Source organism: Cherax quadricarinatus, chromosome 38 (assembly GCF_038502225.1).
Source record: "Cherax quadricarinatus isolate ZL_2023a chromosome 38, ASM3850222v1, whole genome shotgun sequence".
Lineage (NCBI taxonomy): Eukaryota > Metazoa > Arthropoda > Malacostraca > Decapoda > Parastacidae > Cherax > Cherax quadricarinatus.
In genome coordinates this window covers 5,493,251-5,515,001 of record NC_091329.1, presented here as the reverse complement: position 1 = coordinate 5,515,001, position 21,751 = coordinate 5,493,251, and the positions used below count along the sequence as shown (strand labels likewise).

General features: G+C 41.5%; 1 protein-coding gene across 1 annotated transcript in view; it reads right to left on the bottom strand.

Annotated features, from left to right (window-relative positions):
* The window catches only part of LOC128692941 (uncharacterized), a 29,277-nt gene extending 7,526 nt beyond the window's left edge, over positions 1-21,751 (bottom strand). The window contains exons 1-6 of the mRNA XM_053782312.2: positions 20,976-21,751; positions 12,864-13,136; positions 11,987-12,225; positions 9,821-9,902; positions 3,511-3,564; positions 2,873-3,066 (exon numbers count right to left, since the gene is read on the bottom strand). Coding sequence (XP_053638287.2) covers positions 2,873-3,066; positions 3,511-3,564; positions 9,821-9,902; positions 11,987-12,225; positions 12,864-12,935 — 641 coding nt within the window. The 5' untranslated portion in view covers positions 12,936-13,136; positions 20,976-21,751. The remainder of the gene's footprint in view (positions 1-2,872; positions 3,067-3,510; positions 3,565-9,820; positions 9,903-11,986; positions 12,226-12,863; positions 13,137-20,975) is intronic.

Here is a 21,751-nt window from a genome sequence, read left to right as displayed (position 1 = left end):
TCAATCTCGCCCGTGGTATGGTTTATATATATATATATATATATATATATATATATATATATATATATATATATATATATATATATATATATATGCAAAACAACCACTCTGAAAGAATAGAGAAATTCCAAGCGCTTTCGTGACTACTCACATTATCAAGGAACTATGAAAGTGAAGCATCCAAGGAAGCTATATAAGGGGTCGGCCAGCACCTCACTATCAGATCCCACAACGGTTAAACACGTGACGCGCGGCGAGCCAACTTGGACAGGTCCTTTGCAAAACTCACCCCCAAGCTATTTATTTGTCCAGTGTATTATTAAATTCTACCCAAATTCTATTAATTATAAATGGATCTAATTTATATAAACCAAAGGAAATATTCATATTATTGTCAAAACTGCTTTTTATGAAACAAGATTCAATTATATTCCTGTCGACCATGGACTTGCTTGATACTACTTTCTCAACTTTTTGAAAATCAATTGGATGGTTAAAATCTCTTACATGAATAAATAGAGCATTGGAATCTTGTCCAGTTCTAATGCTATATTTATGTTGTTTTAATCTTAGTTCGAGATTTTTACCAGTTTGACCGTAATAAACTTTATCGCAAATTTTACAAGGAATCTTATAGACACATCCATCAGCATTTTGAGGGGAATTCTTAATCAAAAGTTTTTTACTGTATCAAGATTTTTGAATACAACTTTAATATTAAAAGTCTTAAGAAGAGAAGGCATATCAACCAAGTTTTCATGGTAAGGAGAACCAACATATTTTTAGTTGAATAAGGCTGGTTGCCCCTTTTTGGATTATAAAAAGTGTTCTAGCAACTTTAAAAGATTTATCAATTACATTTCTTGGGTATTTTAAATCATTACCTATTTCATAAATTTTGGATATTTCCTCATCTATGAACTCAGGACTACAAATTCGTAAAGCTCTCAAAAACATTGATGAGAAAACAGACAGTTTGACTCTATCTTGATGCGAGGAATAATAGTGGACATAGGAACAGTTATTTGTAGGTTTTCTGTAAATTTTAAATTTTTAAATTTGAATTCATTATTACCCTTAATAATTAAAACATCTAGAAAAGGCAATGAGTTATTTTCTTCAAACTCAACAGTAAAGTTTATAGAATGGGCTAAGCTATTTAATTTTCCAAGAAAATGGTGTATATCTACATTTTTGGGCATAAGACACAAAATATCATCAACATATCTGAACCATTTAGCTCTATTAGGGAGGATTGTGTTAAGCAACCTTGTTTCAAAAAATTCCATGTATAGGTTACTAAGAACAGGTGAAAGAGGATTTCCCATTGCCATACCAAACCAAAAGTTGAGAAAGTAGTATCAAGCAAGTCCATGGTCGACAGGAATATAATTGAATCTTGTTTCATAAAAAGCAGTTTTGACAATAATATGAATATTTCCTTTGGTTTATATAAATTAGATCCATTTATAATTAATAGAATTTGGGTAGAATTTAATAATACACTGGACAAATAAATAGCTTGGGGGTGAGTTTTGCAAAGGACCTGTCCAAGTTGGCTCGCCGCGCGTCACGTGTTTAACCGTTGTGGGATCTGATAGTGGTGCTGGCGACCCTTATATAGCTTCCTTGGATGCTTCACTTTCATAGTTCCTTGATAATGAGTAGTCACGAAAGCGCTTGGAATTTCTTTCTATTCTTTCAGAGTGGTTGTTTTGCATATTTTGAAATCACCTGTTTACTGTGATCTTATTGCATATATATATATATATATATATATATATATATATATATATATATATATATATATATATATATATATATATATATATATATATATATATATATATATATATATATATATATATATATATATATATATATATACATATTATTGCAGTGACTGGTGGCCCCTTCCAGCTGCTTCTCCTCATTCTTTAAGCTTGACTTTCCTGTCTTCTCTTACATCCAAGGTTCCTCTTCCATACTTTTATCTATAACATTAATCCGCTTGTATTGTGAGTAATTTTTTGTAAAAATCACTGTATGCTAAATGTTTATAACAAAAACTGTGATACATCCCATAAGCTTACACTGACTCTTAGCACTACACTGACTCACCCCCACACGTTTACACTGACTCACCCCCACACGTTCACACTGACTCACCCCCATACGTTCACACTGACTCACCCCCATACGTTTACACTGACTCACCCCCACACGTTCACACTGACTCACCCCCATACGTTCACACTGACTCTCAGCACTACACTGACTCACCCCCATACGTTCACACTGACTCTCAGCACTACACTGACTGTCCCCCATACGTTCACACTGACTCTTAGCACTACACTGACTGTCCCCCATACGTTCACAGACTCTCAGCACTACACTGACTGTCCCCCATACGTTCACACTGACTCTTAGCACTACACTGACTGTCCCCCATACGTTCACATTGACTCTTAGCACTACACTGACACGCTTATGTTTCCACTGTGGACGAGAAAGTTGCGGGAATGTTTGGTTCATGTGACCTTAGGTTAGGTTAGGTAAGATTTGTCAGGAAACAGGAAGTGTTTCCTGACTTGGGTCTTAGGCATACGATGACCCGCCGCTGGAGTTTTTGGTCATATGACCGAGGCCTTCCACTGGCTTACCCCTCCACCCATTTTAAAAAGTTTATAACCATTGGGAATTTCTAGGATATTATTGCCCGAAGACTCATCACATGACCCGCGTCGGGAAACACTTGTCTTGTTTCTTGACGAACAAAACACTACTGCTTCCCCGTTTACAAGATTATTTACTCTAAGAGGTGTAAGTAAATCACCTTCCTGCCCCTCCCACCCGTAACACTACTCACTCTTCCTCCTGCTGGAGGAGCGGGAGGAGGGGCTTGAGGATGCCCGCCTGCAGGAAGCCTTCAATGGGTGGGGCCTCCTCCAGGGAGAGCAGCTTGCGGGCTCTGACAGTGCTCCTCAAACAGAGGTCTTGGCTGCTGCTGTTGTTGATGCCGTTTACGATCTCCTGCAGCGTCTCCAGCGAGTAATGCAGATCCTGATGCAGGAGCCAGGTAGTCAGTGGCACGGTCACAAGCTTTCTTATTATTATTGATTATTATTAATTATTATTTATTATTATTATTAATTAGTGTTATAATTAATATCCATTATTATAATTATCAGTTATTATAGTTATTATTGTTTTATTATTATCATTTATTTGATAAACATACATATATAATATCCATTATTATAATTATCAGTTATTATAGTTATTATTGTTTTATTATTATCATTTATTTGATAAACATACATACGTAGGAAGGCAAACGTTGTATATATGAGAGAGAGAGAGAGAGAGAGAGAGAGAGAGAGAGAGAGAGAGAGAGAGAGAGAGAGAGAGAGAGAGAGAGAGAGAGAGAGAGAGAGAGAGAGAGAGAGAGAGAGAGAGAGAGAGAGAGAGAGAGAGAGAGAGAGAGAGAGAGAGAGAGAGACTTACCTCAGTGTTGGTCTCCTCACATTCTGTGTCTCTGGACTCAGGATTACTTTGCGTCTATAATAATAAATCCAATAATACTCATTTAATATTTATTATCCTCAACCTCATTAATATTATTACTCTCAGACACGAACGCACATAACAATATAATGAAATAAACACATTCATATATATATATATATATATATATATATATATATATATATATATATATATATATATATATATATATATATATATATATATATATATATATATTACTTACAATGGGTGGCTTGTGGTCCAAGTCCAGCTGTACATTCACAGTCTGAAATATTTTAAAAATATCAACCAAATTTTATGTAAATTGTAATTTCTGTGTGTGAGTTTGTGTGTGTGTGTGTGTGTGTGTGTGTGTGTGTGTGTGTGTGTGTGTGTGTGTGTGTGTGTGTGTGTGTGTGTGTGTGTGTGTGTGTGTGTGTGTTTGTTTGTGTATGTGTGTGTGTGTGTGTGTTTGTGTGTGTGTATGTGTGTGTGTGTGTGTTTGTGTGTGTGTGTTTGTGTGTGTGTATGTGTGTGTGTGTGTGTGTTTGTGTGTGTGTATGTGTGTGTGTGTGTGTTTGTGTGTGTTTGTGTGAGTGTTTGTGTGTGTGTGTGTTTGTGTGTGTGTATGTGTGTGTGTGTGTGTGTTTGTGTGTGTGTGTTTGTGTGTGTTTGTTTGTGTGTGTGTGAGTGTGTGTGTGTGTGTGACTCAACAATCAATATTTGCACCAATAACTCACTACAGTTGTGACCGGGTGTGGAAGTGTGAATTGCTCATTACTCTATAATTTGTTCATGATTGTAGCCATACATAAACGTAAGTAACCATTCTTACAGGATTCATTAACTTTGTAACTTGTGAGTTCATTACCTTTGTACCTAGTTCAGCTATCAAAACTTTGGAGTCCAGTCCCTGGACCCATTACGTACCTCTGTAATATTTTGACTACCGCCCACAGGATGAGTATGGGGTGCATAATAAACATATTAAACTAATTGTGTATGTTAAGTTTTTCAAAAAGTTATGGCAAAGCAGAGGTGTCTGCGTGCACTCTGTGTTCTACGTGCACATAATTAGTCAGAAAGACTGGGGAGGTTGCTACGACAGGTCAGCGGACGTAAGTTACACAAATTAACGCTCACTCTTCCGTAAGCGGATCTGCGCTTCCGTAATTTATTGCTCTTATTTTGCAAAATGTTTAACGTGAGCGTGTACGTAGTAGACTAGTTTGAGGTTGTGGGGGTCGAGCCTCAGCTCCTGTCGTATCCAACCCTAGAGCGGTGCACCAACTCTCCCTCCTTTGAAGGCATCTTCGAGTAAGTGTCATCATACTTCTTAACCGTCTCTCTCTCTCACTCTCTCTCTCTCTCTCTCTCTCTCTCTCTCTCTCTCTCTCTCTCTCTCTCTCTCTCTCTCTCTCTCTCTCTCTCTCTCTCTCTCTCTCTCTCTCTCTCTCTCGAGGCTGAAAAAGTATTTCCTGACAGCCCCGTGGCTCATCTTCCTTGTCAGCTTCATCAAAATTGAATTCCTGACCATTTACATCAGAGGAATTCAATGTCTGAAGCACAATTCTGAATCCACTACACTGACCATCAGGTTACAATTATTTCCCACTGAAACATAATTAACAAAGAAATTTAATTTGTGATGATCAACCATGTATACCTGCACTGTGTATACCTCCACTGTGTATACCTCCACTGTGTATACTTCCACTGTGTATACCTCCACTGTGTATACCTCCACTGTGTATACCTCCACTGTGTATACCTCCACTGTGTATACCTCCACTGTGTATACCTCCACTGTGTATACCTCCACTGTGTATACCACCACTGTGTATACCTCCACTGTGTATACCTCCACTGTGTATACCTGAACTGTGTATACCTATACTGTGTATACCTACACTGTGTATACCTACACTGTGTATACCTACACTGTGTATACCTACACTTTGTATACCTGCACTGTGTACACCTGTGTATACCTGAGCTGTGTATGCCTGTACTGTGTATACCTGTGCTGTGTATGCCTGTACTGTGTACACCTGTGTATACCTGAGCTGTGTATGCCTGTACTGTGTACACCTGTGTATACCTGTGCTGTGTATGCCTGTACTGTGTACACCTGTGTATACCTGTGCTGTGTATGCCTGTACTGTGTACACCTGTGTATACCTGAGCTGTGTATGCCTGTACTGTGTACACCTGTGTATACCTGTGCTGTGTATGCCTGTACTGTGTACACCTGTGTATACCTGTGCTGTGTATGCCTGTACTGTGTACACCTGTGTATACCTGTGCTGTGTATGCCTGTACTGTGTACACCTGTGTATACCTGTGCTGTGTATGCCTGTACTGTGTACACCTGTGTATACCTGTGCTGTGTATGCCTGTACTGTGTACACCTGTGTATACCTGAGCTGTGTATGCCTGTACTGTGTACACCTGTGTATACCTGTGCTGTGTATGCCTGTACTGTGTACACCTGTGTATACCTGTGCTGTGTATGCCTGTACTGTGTACACCTGTGTATACCTGTGCTGTGTATGCCTGTACTGTGTACACCTGTGTATACCTGTGCTGTGTATGCCTGTACTCTGTACACCTGTGTATACCTGAGCTGTGTATGCCTGTACTGTGTACACCTGTGTATACCTGTGCTGTGTATGCCTGTACTGTGTACACCTGTGTATACCTGTGCTGTGTATGCCTGTACTGTGTACACCTGTGTATACCTGTGCTGTGTATGCCTGTACTGTGTACACCTGTATATACCTGTGCTGTGTATGCCTGTACTGTGTACACCTGTGTATACCTGTGTTGTGTATACCTGCACTGTGTACACATGTGCTGTGTATACCTGCACTGTGTACACCTGTGTATACCTGCACTGTGTACACCTGTGTATACTTGCACTGTGTACACATGTACTGTGTATACCTGCACTGTGTACACCTGTGTATACCAGCACTGTGTACACCTGTGTATACCTGCACTGTGTACACCTGTGTATACCTGCACTGTGTACACCTGTGTATACCTGCACTGTGTACACCTGTGTATACCTGCACTGTGTACACCTGTGTATACCAGCACTGTGTACACCTGTGTATACCTGCACTGTGTACACCTGTGTATACCTGCACTGTGTACACCTGTGTATACCTGCATTGCGTATACTTACACTGTGTTTGATTTACCGTTTATAATAATAAACTAATTTTATTAGTAAGATTTTTTTACCAGTATAGTAATTCACGTCAGATTACATTTGAAAAAATTATACCACAATGTAATCTGTTGGAGGATCAGTCTTTGACCTTTTGTATATATATATAAAGATTATATTAAACTCATAGTGTACACTGAGAGAGACACCTCCCACAGTACATATATATATATATATATATATATATATATATAGTATATATATATATAATATATATATATATTATATATATATATATATATATATATATATATAATGTATATAGATAGATAGATAAGCACACACACACATCACACACATACACACACATAAATATATATATATATATATATATATATAATATATATATATATATATATATATTATATATATATATGTATATATATATATATATATGCTTAATTTGCAGACGAAAGAAATTATATACAAACATTATTTCTCGGTTCACACAGGATTCGAACCTACACATTCTTCATCAAGGTATGTAGTACTTACGCCACTCAGCCAGATCTCTGGGATCTGGCTGACTGGCGTAAGTACTACGTACTCTGATGTAGAGTGTGGTATAGGTTCGAATCCTGCTGTAGACTGAGAGATAATATTTATATATCATTATATGCAAAACAACCACAGAGAAAGTTGAATGACAGCTCTAGGCCTTTCGTGTTGCAATCAGCGCATCATCAGGAGCTTGCAGTGTTGCAGAAATGAGTAGGAAATTCGAGCAGATTAGTTCAGGGGAACGTTCTAATTCGAATAATGTAGGAGACTCCAGGCAGCCCAGTTGTGCCAAGCATACCAGTGCCAAGTGCCAGAAAGATAAAGCAGAGTATTAAAGCATTAGAAGACAGCCAGTACACAAGCACTGCTTAGGTAGTAATGACCTAGCGAATAATTCAGACTTCTGTAGTGTATAAAAGACTTTAAATTCTGAATATAGATATATCTGGCAATTGTCTTAAAAAAAATCTGCAATATTAAGAAAACTGGTCTATGGCCGACTCAAAACAAAAGGGAGACGTCCATAGTTTATCCAGAAGGAGACGTCTTTAGCTTATCTATGCCACCCAACTCTTGAGGAGACGCAAGTTTAACACAAGAAGTCAGGAAAACAGACTAATTCCTGAGTGTGGAACTACAAGACTTAAAAGACACCAAAACATTCATATAGGAATCCAGCTTCAGGTTATGGACAATAACCTCAATTATAAATGGTTCGAGTTTGAATAATCCAAAATTATGTTGGCCAGGTCATTACTACCTGAGCAGTGCATTCTGGGATGACTGTTTTCTGAGATATTAATATTCTGCTTCATCTTTCTGGCACACCTGGTCTGCTTGACCAGCCAACACCAAGGAACTAGTGTTGCCTAGTTCCTCGTATCAAACCTGGTTGCCTGATATTTCCCCAGGCGCTGTATAAGGAGGTATCTCTGTGTATATGCACCAAGAGGTATCAGTATATATATATATATATTGAGAGGTGAGTATCTTTCAGTGTATATACACCTAGAGATATACACCTCTAGGTGTATATACAGTGGCATATACAGAGACACACACCTCCGTATACAGCATCTGAGGAAATATCAGAGACTCAGGTTTGATCCAAGGGACTGGGCAACACCAATTCCTTGGATCAAGAGCCCTCCGCCAGTATCAAGCCCGTCCCCTCCCTCGTGAGCAGTCACACTGAAGAAGAAACACAAGTGGTGAAACACAGACATAAACACTGGTTCTTACCGTCCTTCGCTTGCCTGAACTCTGAAAAACAAGTATGTCAGTTAAACTTGGTTCACTATATTCTGAGTTACAATTTATTCTGGATTTCAGTATGTTCTAAATGGGAATTTTTTCCTCTTTTGTCACATGTATAATTAAAGACACATATATAATTTTTGGCGGACTTCCCGGGAGATATGATAAAACATTTGGGGTTCCATTCCCGGCCAGTCCCAGTATTATTATTTACTTAAAACCACTCTAACGTGGCTGCATTTATACACATACACACACACACACACACACACACACACACACACACACACACACACACACACACACACACACACACACACACACACACACATATATATATATATATATATATATATATATATATATATATATATAAACAACGACGGGGAGGTTGAACGATAGCTCTAGGCCTTTCGTGTTGCAATCAACACATCATCAGGAACTTGGAATGTTGCAGGAAAGAGGAGGATGTGCAAGCAGGTACTATGACAGGGAGAACCTTGCTGCAGGGAAGATGCTCCCTGTCATAGTTTACAAAAAAATGATCTACAGGTACAATATAACACTGTTGTTGCACTAGCAAGCACTGCTACTACTGACTGTTCTTTACCATCGCCTAATTTTCCCTACCAGTATCTAGTAATACTGTCTATTATCACTCTCCGCCACTACCACCACAACTTCCACTACCACCACAACTACCACTACCACCACAACTTCCACTACCACCACAACTACTACTATCACCACTACCACCACTACTACCACTATCATCACAGCTACCACTACCACCACAACTACCACTATCACCACAACTACCAGTACCACCACAACTACCACTATCACCACTACTACCACAACTACCACTATCCCCACTACCACCATACTACCACTATAACCACAACTACCACTACCACTACAACTACCACTGCCACTGCTACCAGCACAACCACCACTACCACCACAGTTACCACTACCACCACAACTACCACTACTACCACTACCAACACAACTACCACTACCACCACACCTACCACTATCACCACTTCCACCACAACTACCACTATCACCACTACCACCACAACTACCACTATCACCACTACCACCACAACTACCACTACCACCACTACTATCACCACTACCACCACAACTACCACTATCACCACTACCACCACAACTACCACTATCACCACTACCACCACAACTACCACTACCACCACAACTACCAATATCACCATTACCACCACAACTACCACTATCACCCCTACCACCACAACTACCACTATCACCACCTACCTGTCTAGTCTTTGGAGATGAAGGCTCGTCATCAGTAATCTCTCTTCTCTTGCTAATTCCAGGCAGAGGTTTTGAGTAGGGGCTGTACCTGTTGGTGAGTGGGAGGATGATGGTGAGTGGGAGGATGATGGTTAGTGGGAGAGGGAAGGTGACGGTAAATGGGAGAGGGAGGATGATGGTGAGTGGGAGAGGGAAGGTGACGGTAAGTGGGAGAGGGAGGATGATGGTGAGTGGGAGAGGAAAGGTGACGGTAAGTGGGAGAGGGAGGATGATGGTGAGTGGGAGAGGGAAGGTGACGGTGAATGGGAGAGGGAAGGTGACGGTAAGTGGGAGAGGGAGGATGATGGTGAGTGGAAGAGGGAAGGTGACAGTGAGTGGAAGAGGGAAGGTGACGGTGAGTGGGAGAGGGAGGATGATGGTGAGTGGGAGAGGGAAGGTGACGGTGAGTGGGAGAGGGAGGAGGATGGTGAGTGGGAGAGGGAAGGTGACGGTATGTGGGAGAGGGATAATGATGGTGAGTGGGAGAGGGAAGGTGATGGTGAGTGGGAGAGGGAGGATGATGGTGAGTGGGAGAGGGAAGGTGATGGTGAGTGGGAGAGGGAGGATGATGGTGAGTGGGAGAGGGAAGGTGATGGTGAGTGGGAGAGGGAGGATGATGGTGAGTGGGAGAGGGAAGGTGATGGTGAGTGGGAGAGGGAGGATGATGGTGAGTGGGAGAGGGAAGGAAATGTCATACAGTGAAGGTATAATATTGTTTGTGAATTTTGTAAGGTCGTGAGTGTACATATAAATACAAATATATAGTCCAGTAATAACCGACTTTTAGCATGACAGGCCAAGCTGAAAAGCCAAATTTAAAAGACGGCCGTATTTAGTAATTTTTGTGAATCAAAACAACAATATGTTGACACTGTACAGTGTAGAACCTACATAAAAGTGAATCCATAATTTCATGTGAGGGCCGCATCCATTTCCTAAAAGGGCCAGAAGCGGCCCGCGGGCCGCAGGTTGGCGAGTCCTGCTTGAGACAACAAGAAAATTTCACCCTCATGCGTCAAGGGGACAGATATATTACTTCCATAACAACTATCATGGCACTCTACAATCTTCGCCAACAACACCGTCTACAACAACAACATTTAAATAAATACGCAGACGAGAGCAGCGAGCCAGGCACGTTGCCCCTGACATAGCCAGGTACTGTTCGTCAGCAAACAGGGCAAGTGTTTCCTGACGCGGGTCTTAGTCATATCTGATACACCGAGGATTACAAGACTCCGGAGGGACGAGTGAACCACCAGCGATGTGGCAGCATCACCTCAGGTTCACAACAACGCTCAGTGGTCCAGCAGCCCATCCTTTCTGTGGCCCAGCAGCCCATCATCTCAGTGGTCCAGCAGCCCATCATCTCAGTGGTCCAGCAGCCCATCATCTCAGTGGTCCAGCAGCCCATCATCTCAGTGGTCCAGCAGCCCATCATCTCAGTGGTCCAGCAGCCCATCATCTCAGTGGTCCAGCAGCCCATCATCTCAGTGGTCCAGCAGCCCATCATCTCAGTGGTCCAGCAGCCCATCATCTCAGTGGTCCAGCAGCCCATCATCTCAGTGGTCCATGGTCCAGGGGTGTCCCGCCGGCCGGCTGCCACGCACGTCAGGGTTCATAATTCAAGATACTTTGAACATTCCTTTAGCGAGAAATACCCGCTGATACAAAAATAAAATAAAATAATCAACTTACCATTAATAATATTCGAGGCAGCAATGAAGAAAAGAAGAATGATGACATTATACAAGAATATTCCATCATTATATATTATAAAATCGCCTGAAAAATATATCATTAACTACTGAATATTAAGGAATATATTCACTTAAATAATTTTAAGGTATTGATGTATAATACAACACAAATACAATACTTATATAACGATACATATATATAACAATACGTAGAGTCATACAGGAAGACTGTAGCAAGATGTTGAATAAACTCAGTTCATATATAGGGTATTTTATGGGTATTTTTTATTAAAAATAAGACCAATATGACTCAAAAGCATATATACACGTATGTGTGTGTGTGTGTGTGTGTGTGTGTGTGTGTGTGTGTGTGTGTGTGTGTGTGTGTGTGTGTGTGTGTGTGTGTGTGTGTGTGTGTACGCCTTACGACATAGAGGTGAATGCTGGGATAGGCTGCAGTGCGTAGGGATCAGTGAACACTCTGTGCACGTCAATAGAATGGCGTCGTCTGTGGAGCCAGGAGGCTCCAGCTGCAGGTCCCAGAGCGTCCCCTGGCACGCTGAGGGCAGGGTGTGAAAGGGACGTCAGTCCCCGGCTGAGAGGTAAGGGACGGCGGGACTGTAAGATGTTCTCCAGTTTGTTACGACGTCCACGGATGGCCTGAATCTATGACACGTTACATTGGGATGGATGACGCCATCACCGTCAAAATTATTATTAATGATTAATTATTATTATTATTATTATTATTATTATTTTATATTCTAAAGAAAAGCTAAAATCATAAGAAACATATACAGCAATATAGTTATTTTGATTAATTATTATTATTATTATTATTAGTAGTAGTAGTATTAGTAGTAGTAGTAGTAGTAGTAGTAGTAGCAGCAGTAGAAGTAGTAGTAGCAGTAGTAGTAATAGTAGTAGTGGTAGTAGTAGTAGTAGCAATAGTAGTAGTAGTGGTAATAGTAGCAGCAATAGTAGTAGCAGTAGTGGTAATAGTAGCAGCAATAGTAGTAGTGGTAGTAGTAATAGTAGTAGTGGCAGTCGTAGTAGCAATAGTAGTAGCAGCAGTGGTAATAGTAGTATCAGTAGCAGTAGTATTAGTGGTAGTAGCAGCAGTAGTGGTAATAGCAGTAATAGTAGTATAAGTAGCAGTAGTAGTGGTAGTAGCAATAGTAGCAGTAGTAGGGGTAATAGCAGTAATAGTAGTATAAGTAGCAGTAGTAGTAGAAACACAACACACACGTAAAGATATTAAACAGGATCTTGTAACTACAATAATAGGGAATAAACCTACTCACGTCCATAGCGTTGCTGGAAGACTGGAGATCCTTGCCTCTGCGTCTGAGGATCGGAGTAGCTTCCAGAGACATGGCCCACGTGTTCCTGCTGCGTTTTAACCCACAGATGTCGAGATCCTGAATCAGTCCACCACCTCAAAGACGAACTCAAGGCGTGTGTTGGAACCATCGTCCCATGATGTAGGACGATGATGAGAGGCAAGGCTGGCAGAGAGGATGAAGAATGGGTCTTTACTGAAGGAGCAGCGACGGGATTGGGTTGGTCTGGTCCTCCTGCAGAAGGAAGGTGCAGAGCTATAGTTATTCCTAAGAGCTGTTAGTCTGAATGACTGATAAGTCAATGTTAGATGTCACAAATAAGGAACGATCTTCCGACAGGGTAGCTGGAGTAAACATTACACTCTCGACGTGCTTCCTTCAGGTACTTACTAACCACTTGGTAAACTGCGTCACTTCTTGCTTTTCCTTCCTGCCTAAATGCAAAATAAAAATACAAAATAACACATAACATTTAAGGTAAAAGCCCGAAGCTACACGGACTGTGAAGTAATCAGGTAACCAAGAACACATCACATGGAACCCCAAAACAATAGTAACACACAACAGCCAATGATGTGGGCATCCACACAAGCTAGCACCCACACCCAGCAGCTTAGCATAGACATACGCAGACGCAGCAGCCTAGGACGCAAACATAGAAGAATGTGCAACAAACTAGGAAGCACACATACGCACAGCAGTCTTGGACACACATAGTACATGCAACAACCTAGAACGCACAACACACACACAAATAAATTTATGCGTGGTTCCCTCCATCCCAGGAAGTAAGCCATATCTGCTGCCCCAAACTTTCGTAATTATTACGTCAAGTTATCGACGGAGCGACATAAAGAACGACTTGGCCTTGGCGGAGGACGACAATCAAAGCGTCGTAACCAAAGTTTGTAATTACGGAAAGTGTGCTAGAGGAAGTGATCCAGGAGGAAGGCGGAGAGAAAACTGCCTGTATGTTATTGACAGGTAGTCGGCAGTACTTTATGATGCAACGTATAATTCATAACTTTTCATGAAGAGGTGAGACGAGGTCAAGCTACGCCAGGCAGGTCAAGTGAGGGCAGTTAAGACCAGTTTAACACAGCTGGCAAGCGCACATGTCTAGTTTATATAAGAATAATTATTACTATGTTGTGAGATCTTGAGACTGTTGCCTCACATTCCCTGTCTGGGAGAAATGATAGAGAGAGAGAGAGAGAGAGAGAGAGAGAGAGAGAGAGAGAGAGAGAGAGAGAGAGAGAGAGAGAGAGAGAGAGAGAGAGAGAGAGAGACAGAGAGAGATTCCCTGGAGAGCTATGGTTCAGAGCAGAGTCGTGTCTCTGGGTGAAGAGGTGGTGTTCCCCTGAAGAAGGTGGACTCTCATTATTTTGGAGTAAGTTGATGCTCAGTTTTGATGTCAGTTAATTATATTTCCCCATTCTCAAGTAGTACTTCATTGTGTTACATCTTTCTGGGTATCTTTATTGAAAGATGTTCTGCCTGAACAGTTGACTTTATGAACCTCGTGAAGAGGAAGTCTTATACTTGAGCCAGGGAAGGACGTGTTGAGATTCAGCACTTCAAGATGAAGTCGCATGTGAGCGGGGCCCACTAGTGGACTCTAACCCACTTTATGGGCCTGGCCTACTTCTGTCATTGGGCCCCGCCTACATGTGATCACGTCTTCAACTACTGCATCGCAACACACCTTCCACTGGCTCCGGTATAAAAGTTTTCATTCTTATTAGCTTCACGAAACGTGGTGTGTAGGATAGAAACGTCCCCCAGTGAAGATACCCAAGTGTTGCACGTGTCTTATTCATTAACTACACTAGGATAGAAACGTAGAGAAAAAACATAACTTTTATAATTAATTCGAAACACTAAACCCGTGTTGGTTCATAGGCACAAAGAAAGGCGGTGGCTCGAGCCTTCATCCCCCAGAGGAAATACAATAAGAAAATATTTGCTTATCAGCACAGTAATTGAGAGATGGAGTTCACTTAGGAAATGTCCTGTATAAAAGAAATATATCGAAGCTTTTAAAATAAGATCAGATCAATTAATGTGTGTGAGGGATAACATGAGCAGTGCTGAAGAGTGTTGTCTCAACACGCGAGATTGTCTCCTGTGTGTGTACTCACCTAGTTGTGGTTGCAGCTCCTGGCCCCGCCTCTTCACTGATCGCTAGTAGGTCACTCTTCCTGCACCATGAGCAGTGTGCGTGTATGTGTGTGTGTGTGTGTGTGTGTGTGTGTGTGTGTGTGTGTGTGTGTGTGTGTGTGTGTGTGTGTGTGTGTGTGTGTGTGTGTGTGTGTGTGTGTATGCGTGTGTGTGAGAGAGAGATAGAGAGAGGGAGAGAGAGAGAGAGAGAGAGAGAGAGAGAGAGAGAGAGAGAGAGAGAGAGAGAGAGAGAGAGAGAGAGAGAGAGAGAGAGAAGACAAGGGAAGGGAGAACATTCAACAACATTAAAACACTTTTCTGCTATTTAGGGATAAATATTTAACAAAATCGTTCTAGCCTTCACGTTGTTAGCAGAGCTAAGAAGAGCTGACCACACACACACACACACACACACACACACACACACACACACACACACACACACACACGCACACACACACACACACATACATGGCTACCACCATAAACCTAGATCACATCCTGCACATGAACAGGGAAGGAACTGATCATCAAGGTGGGAGATCAATATAGACGAAAATGTCTAGAAGCTGCTCTAATCAATATATCCAACACCGTTACACAAGACGCAGGTTTCCGACTTGCTGAACCCTTGGCACACATACTACAAAAAAAACAGAGTAGGGAATGGCAAAGAAAACCTAAACGGGGTAGAGGCTCGGGGGAAAAAAGATTGCAAACCTCACTCAAGGAGAAGGGCCTCGGGATGACATAGTACCAATCATATCGTCTGAGACGAACATCAACCAAATAACTCACAGCAAAGGCGCGTCTGGCAAATCTAACATTAGCTTTCAGGAACCTCAACAAGGAGTCATTCACGACACTATATACGCCATATGTTAGGCCCATGTCAGAGTGTGCACCACCAGTATGGAACCCACACCAGACCAATCATGTCAAGAAGCTGGAAAAGGTGCAAAGATTTGTAACGAGACTAGTCTCGGAACTACAAGCAGAGGAGAGGCTAGAAGAGCTAAACCTGAGGACATTAGAGGCGACATGATCACGACATACAAAATGCAAAGGGGAATCAATAGGGTGAACAGAGACATGCATGCTTTTCGAGAGGCGGAAAACAGGAACACGAGGGCACAGCTGGATGCTACAAAGATGAGTCACAGGGATGTAAGAAAATATTTCTTCAGCCTTAAAGAGTGATCAGAAAGTGGAACGACCAGGTCAGCAAAGTGGTAGAGGCAAGATCCATACACAGTTTTATGAACAAACATGATAGCACTCACGAAGCCAGGAGAGAGCGAACCAGTAGTAGTTACCGGAGGAACGGGGTCAGGAGCTGAGACTCGACCCCTATAACTATATATAAGTACATATACGTGAAAACACACACAAGAAATTGGTAAAGTCAGTCGAATGCGGTTCAAAAGCTATAATCACAAACTAAAGTCTCGACCCCTGGAAACATACCACAGTAAGTACAACTAGGTGAATACACAATATACACCCTCCCAAGCGTAGGATAGACACGCACGTTAATAATTACACGTAGTTTACTGCTTCTGTGTAACACAGCCAGGTGCTGGGTTCCTGGTAGCCTATCAGAGTCTTAACACAAACTTGGCAGCAACACTTGTAAAACTGTATCTGCAGAACAATATTTACACTGTTGCTGTTTTTAAGTGTATTAGTATTAATGTAGTTATTATTATTACTATTAATATTATTATTATCATTATTATGATTATTATAGCCATTATAGTAATAATTATAATTATTACTATACTTATAATTATTATTGTTATTACCATTATCATCATCAATAACAGTACTGACTAGCACATCAAATCAGGCCAGGTTAACACCCAGGTGCTTCCTTCATCAACACTACTCAGAACAGTCTTCAAAGTAAGGCTTGTCGGCACATTAGAAGAGAAATCGATGAGTTTCAGCATTAAAGATTTACCTGTAGCCTACATCCGTGTGAGAGCCTCGAGATTTCTTTTCTCACCACTGCAAACAAACAGACCTGTCACATTACCAGATTGGTTAGATGATTGGTTGGACTTAAAGCTTATAACTACAAAGACTGGTTTGCATTTCTGTTATTGGTTTAAATTTCTGGCTTGCAGTGGATGTTGTAGTGATGTAACGTTGAGGAAGTCTTCTGCTTCAGAGTTTACATTATGGTTGAGATTTATCTTATTTCTTCAGAACACATGCGTTTTTCTTATTTACTCATTAAGGAAAGTGAATAGTCTCTCGTATACTAATATGTTGGAGGTAGTTGAAGTGGGGATTTTTAGGTGCTCGAGTTTGAAGAAAGAACAGTACATGTAGGAACTAGCAGATCCACTATTCATCATAATGAAATGTGTTACGTTAAACATATCTATGGAAGAAGTAGCAAGGTCAGTAGATTGCAAGATGTTAATGCTAGACTGAGGCTAGTTTAAAAGTATCTCTGGCAGTACGGTGACATAAGGTGCTAAGTATGTGGACAGAGATAGGGCCATATACTGGAGTATTATATCTAAGTGTCCAAATATTCCATCCTTTCAGAGACACCTTCATGCAAACGTTAAAGGATGTGGCAAAACACTTCATTGTTAATGATATCTGAAATCTTGAGGTTGTATCCACATTATGCATAGACTTTATAAATGAATGAACTGTGCTTTTATAGAGGTTGCAACCTAGTTATGACCAATGCTTTTCAAATGGTAACAAGTTATCACTTTTTTGTGTTGTGTACTTTAAGTATTTGAAGTAATTGTGACATATGTAATGACTAATATTTCTTTCTAGTGATGCAATAATGCTGAGTGGGAGTCTGACAGACACAGTGTGGTCTCAGTAATCTTAGTTTGTTTTGCTCTACTGCTCACAGGATGAACTTGGGATGCACAGTAAACCAGGCACTCAGGTAGCACAACTAATTGAGTCCCTCATCCTGGATAGAAGTTGTTCATTACACTATATATACACCTAGAGGTGTATGTCCCTCAGTGTATATACACCGAGTTTACTTTCATCCCTATTTAAGGGATTAAAGTATTCATGACTAGTGGTTGAATGGTTACATGCGGTCTCAGTGACCCTCGTGAAGTCAATAGGTTTTAGACCCCATTAACCAACCATAGCATTGATTACAGAACTGCGTACCACGCTCACGTAGCAGATCGTCAGGTCCTCACTAGGTGACTACTACCTAGCAATATACGTTGCGTGTAGTCAGCAAGCCACAGGTTGAAGGATAAACTAATGCCTTGAAATTCTGGATTTTTTTCTTCCCTGGCAACTGCTTGTCGTCACAACACAGACGAGTGACTCGTCAGGTTGTAGTCACAGGTGTTGTGCTGCTACACAATACTCTGTCATTACTCACTGTCATGCTAATTATTGCCTGGTTAATTGGGGTTTCAAGCCTACCAGCTACTCCAAGGGCCATTAAGGTTGCGCATCACCTGTTCGCCAGCAGTCAAGAATGTTATCTCTAAAATATGGATTAAGGTATATACACGGAGAGACTTACACCTCTCGGTGTATATATCCTGCCATGCCGCTAGCAGGAAATACCTTCATACATGGTGAGGAAAACTCCACATAAAGTTGAAAAAAATGCTTCCTTGTTTTTGGCTCCTTGTGTGTGGTTTTCCTTTGTCTTTACCACTGTGTATTACACTGCGATGTACCACCATCACTACACTTCCAGTCTCTTCTACAGAAATATTAAAGTATTTGGGCTGGAATTTATTGTATGACTTGATTTTTTGCTCTGCAGCTAGGCTGAACTCTGAAGCTAGGCTAAACTCTGCAGCTAGGCTGAACTCTGAAGCTAGGCTGAACTCTGAAGCTAGGCTGAACTCTGAAGCTAGGCTGAACTCTGAAGCCAGGATAAACTCTGAAGCTAGGCTGAACTCTGAAGCTAGGCTAAACTCTGAAGCTAGGCTAAACTCTGAAGCTAGGCTGAACTCTGAAGCTAGGCTGAACTCTGAAGCTAGGCTGAACTCTGAAGCCAGGATAAACTCTGAAGCTAGGCTGAACTCTGAAGCTAGGCTAAACTCTGAAGCTAGGCTAAACTCTGAAGCTAGGCTGAACTCTGAAGCTAGGCTGAACTCTGAAGCTAGGCTGAACTCTGAAGCTAGGCTAAACTCTGAAGCTAGGCTAAACTCTGAAGCTAGGCTGAACTCTGAAGCTAGGCTGAACTCTGAAGCTAGGCTAAACTCTGAAGCTAGGCTGAACTCTGAAGCTAGGCTGAACTCTGAAGCTAGGCTGAACTCTGCAGCTAGGCTGAACTCTGCAGCTAGGCTGAACTCTGAAGCTAGGCTGAACTCTGCAGCTAGGCTGAACTCTGCAGCTAGGCTGAACTCTGCAGCTAGGCTGAACTCTGAAGCTAGACTGAACTCTGCAGGCTTATATAATATTTATCTCAAAGAAGGCACTTTTTTTTCATTCCAGCTGTTACGGAATTCATACTAAAAAAAAAAAAAGACAATGAAAAGCTGCCTTTATTCTGGCATCGTAATTTAAACACTGCTGGCCAGGTAAAGTTTCTCGCCACAATGTTTATTTTGAAACTCCTCAGGCCGATGGCCTCTGCCTTTTATATACTATTACGGTACGCTTTCTTGTACTTTATGCTGGGTGCATATTCTACCACTCTATCGTATGATTCTATTTTTAATGCATTGCTTCCATTTTTATTACTAATTACTCCTCCAGCCCTCCTGCAAGTACACTTACACTGGAATAAGTGGCAAGTGTTATTAAGGTCAGGGATATTATGTTAGGGCTTGGCGTCAGTCGAACTTATACCCAGTTATTAGAATTATTAACAACGACGCCAATGGCTACTACTACTGCCTTAGCCTGGGTAATTATCCCACCGTAAATGCTACTCACTTAACACAGCACGCGAGTGATGTTTTTGTGTAGGTGTTTCAGACATGGAAACTGTTGAGTGAGAGTTGTAGGGTTTGATGCCAGTCGTGTAAGGGATTCTTTAATTTTAATAATACTCAGCTAAATCACCCAGTGGGATATATCTGTTGTGAATGTTCACTTATTTCTTCATTTTAAATAATTGTAACAGGTGCTGAAGGGGAGTTGTGTCACGACATCAGTCAACACCCACAGGAACCATAAACAGTACCACGTAAAAACTAGATCCACTTATTCCATTCCTCTCCTGAGTCCTTGTTCGTCTGTAATCATAGGGATACACAAAAAAAAGTCTTGTTGGCGTATCATTTCATACACTCAAATTTGCCCGCTCTTAAATTATACAAATGAACTAAGCTTCCTCTTAGTCCTTACCTAACACTGCCTCTATACGTACAGTAAACTAATGCACCATTTAAAAACTTACTGTTTTTCCCCACTTTTAACTTTGACTGTTACATTGTTCACATCTGGCTCCTCCTGTCTGCTCTATGCATGAAAACTTCACTTGTGTTTCATTATCTACATAATGTTTCAAAATATTCTCTCCCTCCCTCTGATACCTCTGCCTAATTATCACAACATATTTCAACTATCACTCTTCATAAGAAGTCCAGTTGATCACTAGGTTTCTCCATTTATCTCTGTACAGAACTATTCTCAGCAAAATACAGTTATAATGCTACTTTCATGTTTACGTTTTTTGTTTTGCTCTCCTTTCCTATTTCTTTAATGTTTTATTTTTCTAAATATCCTGAATATTCCACAATCATTTTTTTTTTTTGCATTGTGGAAGTCTCTCATACGTATTACCTCCCTTCAGGCTAGTACGTTTGTTATAATTATTTGTGTATGTCTGAGGACCTAGAGACGACTTCAGGGGGTACCGCCCCCCTCGGCTGTGTCCCAGGAATGATTAATGTTGTCGCAGCCCCCCCTTACTCCCTTGTCGCTGCTGTACACAAGACCAACCTGGGGAACTTGACAACGTTCTGGAACTTCACAATGCTCTGGAACTTGACAACGTTCTGGAACTTGACAACGCTCTGGAACTTGACAACGTTCTGGAACTTGACAACGCTCTGTAACTTCACAATGCTCTGGAACTTCACTTTTTGGAACTTGACAACGTTCTGGAACTTAACAACGCTCTGGAACTTCACAATGCTCTGGAACTTGACAACGTTTTGGAACTTGACAACATTCTGAAACTTCACAACGCTCTAGAACTTCAGTACGTTCGGGAACTTCACAGCGCTGTGGAAATTATCCACGCCGTGGAACGTGAACCTCACTAAGTCATGGAACTTGACCACACTGTGGAACTTGAAGGCACAGTAGAATTTCACCGCACGCACCTCGGCATTGTTAGTATTGTTGTTTACGTTTTGATGCGTTAAACCCGTAAGGGGGTCACACAGCGCCTGGGGAATGGAAGGTAATCAGATCCGACTCGTGGAAAACTAGGGCAGGCCCCATACTGTGATTTAGAGCACATATGGTCTTCAGGTGCACATAGGGAGCCGTGGAACAGCACACTGGACCGGCGGAACACAGCACACTGGACAGGAGGAACACACCTCACTGGACCGGAGGAACACAGCCCACTGGACCGGACCGGCAGACCACACCACACTGGACTGGTGGACCATGCCACACTGCCATCACATAGCGTGTGCTACTCCCTCCCCTGGAGACTCACCTAGGGGAGGGAGAGCACCAAGGATCAGCAACCTACTTAGTACTTA